At 52.2% G+C, this 3,138-nt stretch overlaps 1 protein-coding gene across 1 annotated transcript in view; it reads left to right on the forward strand.

The window, feature by feature from the left end:
* LOC108795205 (unconventional myosin-Ie-like) overlaps positions 1-3,138 on the forward strand; it is a 20,996-nt gene that overhangs the window by 17,198 nt on the left and 660 nt on the right. Inside the window, exons 23-27 of the mRNA XM_018566408.1 lie at positions 1-143; positions 516-673; positions 765-830; positions 1,291-1,485; positions 1,648-1,827. The exon at positions 1-143 is cut by the window's left edge and continues 6 nt beyond it. Of these exons, the coding sequence (XP_018421910.1) occupies positions 1-143; positions 516-673; positions 765-830; positions 1,291-1,485; positions 1,648-1,827 (742 nt within the window). The remainder of the gene's footprint in view (positions 144-515; positions 674-764; positions 831-1,290; positions 1,486-1,647; positions 1,828-3,138) is intronic.

A 3,138-nucleotide genomic window follows, 5' to 3' on the forward strand; every position in this document is an offset into this window, starting at 1 on the left:
CTGCAAGATGATTTCATCATCCTCCATGAAGCGCAGTACGACAGCGTATTAGAGAGCGTCTTCAAGACGGAGTTCCTCAGCCTCCTCTACAAGCGCTATGAGGAACGGATGCAGAAGAAGCTGGACGTCCGATTCGGCAATCAGTAAGCAGGGGCGGGGTGCTGTTTTACATTGTCCATCCTCTGCAGAGCTCACATAGGTTCCTATTGGTCTTCAGCTGGCCACAAACGAGCAGACGTCTCACCAGGAGGCCCTGGTGGTCATACAGTCTCCTGTTTTCTCCGGGAAATACCACAGTCTCTGGTCACTCTAAGACCTCACAGACCGAGACCAGTTGTCACCTACTTAGATAAATCAGGTTCTGTTGTCTCCCACCCAACAGAGCACTGATGATGTACACCTATAACCCCTTCCAGCCAATCAGGTTCCATCTGATGCGGCCAGTTGAAATGACCTCCGATTGGCTGGAATAGGTTACGGCACCTCACTTAAGATGGTGTTGTTCCTTCTGTCAGGTTGGAGTTCAAGGTGAAGAAAGAAGGTTGGACCCCCTGGGGTGCGGCAGGGACCCGGCAGATCCACTTCCAGACGGGATCCGGTGACGTGGCGCTACCGAAGGTAAACGGAAAGGCTCTGCTGGTTATGATTGGACCTGGATTACCCAAAACCTCCCGTGAGTATTCCCCCGACCTTCAGGCGTATCTTGTCTTCTGGCCGAGAAGTGGAATGGAGCTACCTAACATTGTCTTGACTCCCCTATCCAGGACCCACCCGGAAAGACAACCGCAAGAGCCAGTATGTGGGAGGCACCGTCAATACCCGTAGCACCGGTGAGTGCCACGTAGTAATATTCGTGGAGAAGAACATTAAGGGCCAGCTGAGCCAGACTGACGCCATTTTGTCTCCAATCAATCCTTCTGTATAAGAGTGGTGATTACTGACTTGTTTTTGAAGGACCATGTTCCAAGGTCTTGGTCCTTTTGTGAGTACCTGACCTGAAACAAGCACACAGGTCCGGAGTTGTAGCTTCAATGGCTGCATTCCTTTGGAGGATTGGATTATGGGAACTGGAGGCAATAGTCCTCAATAAGGACCAATGAGCAATTGGTGTACATACAGGCAAAAACAACTGCTGAAATGTGATTAGTTGATGTGAACCTTCCTCTGCTGCTGGGGGGAGGGTCCTATAAGACTTTGTCATTAGGATAAACACCCGGGATGGAACTCTCTATGCGATCTTCATTACACCTAAAATGTGACGTGAAATTTTGACTTTTTCGACCTCTGCAGGATCCCGCGTCGCCAACGGAGGCAACAAAAAGGGTTTCCGGCCGCCGATGCAACAACGAATGTCGTTCACGTCCCGTCAGAGCAGCATCGATCAGCCGAGTCTCCCCAGACAGGGTGCCAGTCCTCGCGCCAAGGGGCCACCAGCGAACTTGGACCTGGGGTTCATGAACGTGCCTGACCAAGGGGTGGCGGGGTAAGCAAGGCAGATGGGCCTGATAAAGATGGAGGAAATGTTGTTTCTAGGCTCCACCCATCTAAAAAATGGGTGACGCCCAGTTTAGGCCACAGTAAAAGTATAAATCGTAGAGAACGAGGTTCATGTTGGCCTGCTCACGGTATTGTTTCTGCTTTCTAGTCTACAGCGGAGACTTTCCAAGGAGGTCAAACCCGTGCCCGGAGGAGGGCGGTCCAAACCCACGCCGAAGCCGAAACCCCAGCCACAGCTCCCCTGCTGCCGCGCTCTTTACGCCTACGATGCCCAGGACACGGATGAGCTGAGCTTCAACGCCAACGATGTGCTGGAGATCGTCCGAGAGGGTTTGTATTCATGAGTTCCTCTTATCCTATCCTATCCTATCCCATAATCCCTCCTAAGACTTTCCAAGTTCCTTTGTTTGCTCTGATCGCATGATTATGGTATTTGGGTTCCAACTGCACCAGCACAGCTTGGATCTTGTGCTAGGACCTTACTGTAGTCAGCGCAGCTTGGATCGTGGTGCTAGGACCTTACTGTAGTCAGCGCAGCTTGGATCTTTGTGCTAGGACCTTACTGTAGTCAGCCCAGCCCGGACTTTGGTGGTAGGACCTTGCTGTAGTCAGCGCAGCTCGGATTTTGGTGCTAGGACCTTACTGTAGGCAGCGCAGCTTGGATCGTGGTGCTAGGACCTTACTGTAGTCAGCACAGCTTGGATTGTGGTACTAGGACCTTACTGTAGTCAGTGCAGCTTGGATCTTGGTGCTAGGACCTTACGATAGTCAGCACAGCTTGGATCTTGGTGCTAGGACCTTATTCTAGTCAGCGCAGCTTGGATCGTGGTGCTAGGACCTTACTGTAGTCAGCGCAGCTTGGATCGTGGTGCTAGGACCTTACTGTAGTCAGCGCAGCTTGGATCTTGGTGCTAGGACCTTTCTGTAGTCAGCGCAGCTTGGATCTTGGTGCTAGGACCTTACTGTAGTCAGCTCAGCTTGGATCGTGGTGCTAGGACCTTACTGTAGTCAGCGCAGCTTGGATCTTGGTGCTAGGACCTTGCTGTAGTCAGCGCAGCTTGGATCTTGGTGCTAGGACCTTGCTGTAGTCAGCGCAGCTTGGATCGTGGTGCTAGGACCTTACTGTAGTCAGCGCAGCTTGGATCGTGGTGCTAGGACCTTACTGTAGTCAGCGCAGCTTGGATCGTGGTGCTAGGACCTTACTGTAGTCAGTGCAGCTTGGATCTTGGTGCTAGGACCTTGCTGTAGTCAGCACAGCTTGGATCGTGGTGCTAGGACCTTATTGTAGTCAGCGCAGCTTGGATCGTGGTGCTAGGACCTTACTGTAGTCAGCCCAGACCGGACTTTGGTGCTAGGACCTTACTGTAGTCAGCACAGCTTGGATCTTGGTGCTAGGACCTTACTGTAGTCAGCACAGCTTGGATCGTGGTGCTAGGACCTTGCTGTAGTCAGCGCAGCTTGGATCTTGGTGCTAGGACCTTGCTGTAGTCAGCGCAGCTTGGATCTTGGTGCTAGGACCTTACTGTAGTCAGCGCAGCTTGGATCTTGGTGCTAGGACCTTACTGTAGTCAGCGCAGCTTGGATCTTGGTGCTAGGACCTTACTGTAGTCAGCGCAGCTTGGATCTTGGTGCTAGGACCTT

This window comes from Nanorana parkeri, unplaced genomic scaffold (assembly GCF_000935625.1).
Source record: "Nanorana parkeri isolate BGI_ZX_2015 unplaced genomic scaffold, ASM93562v1 scaffold947, whole genome shotgun sequence".
In the NCBI taxonomy this organism is placed as follows: Eukaryota; Metazoa; Chordata; class Amphibia; order Anura; family Dicroglossidae; genus Nanorana; species Nanorana parkeri.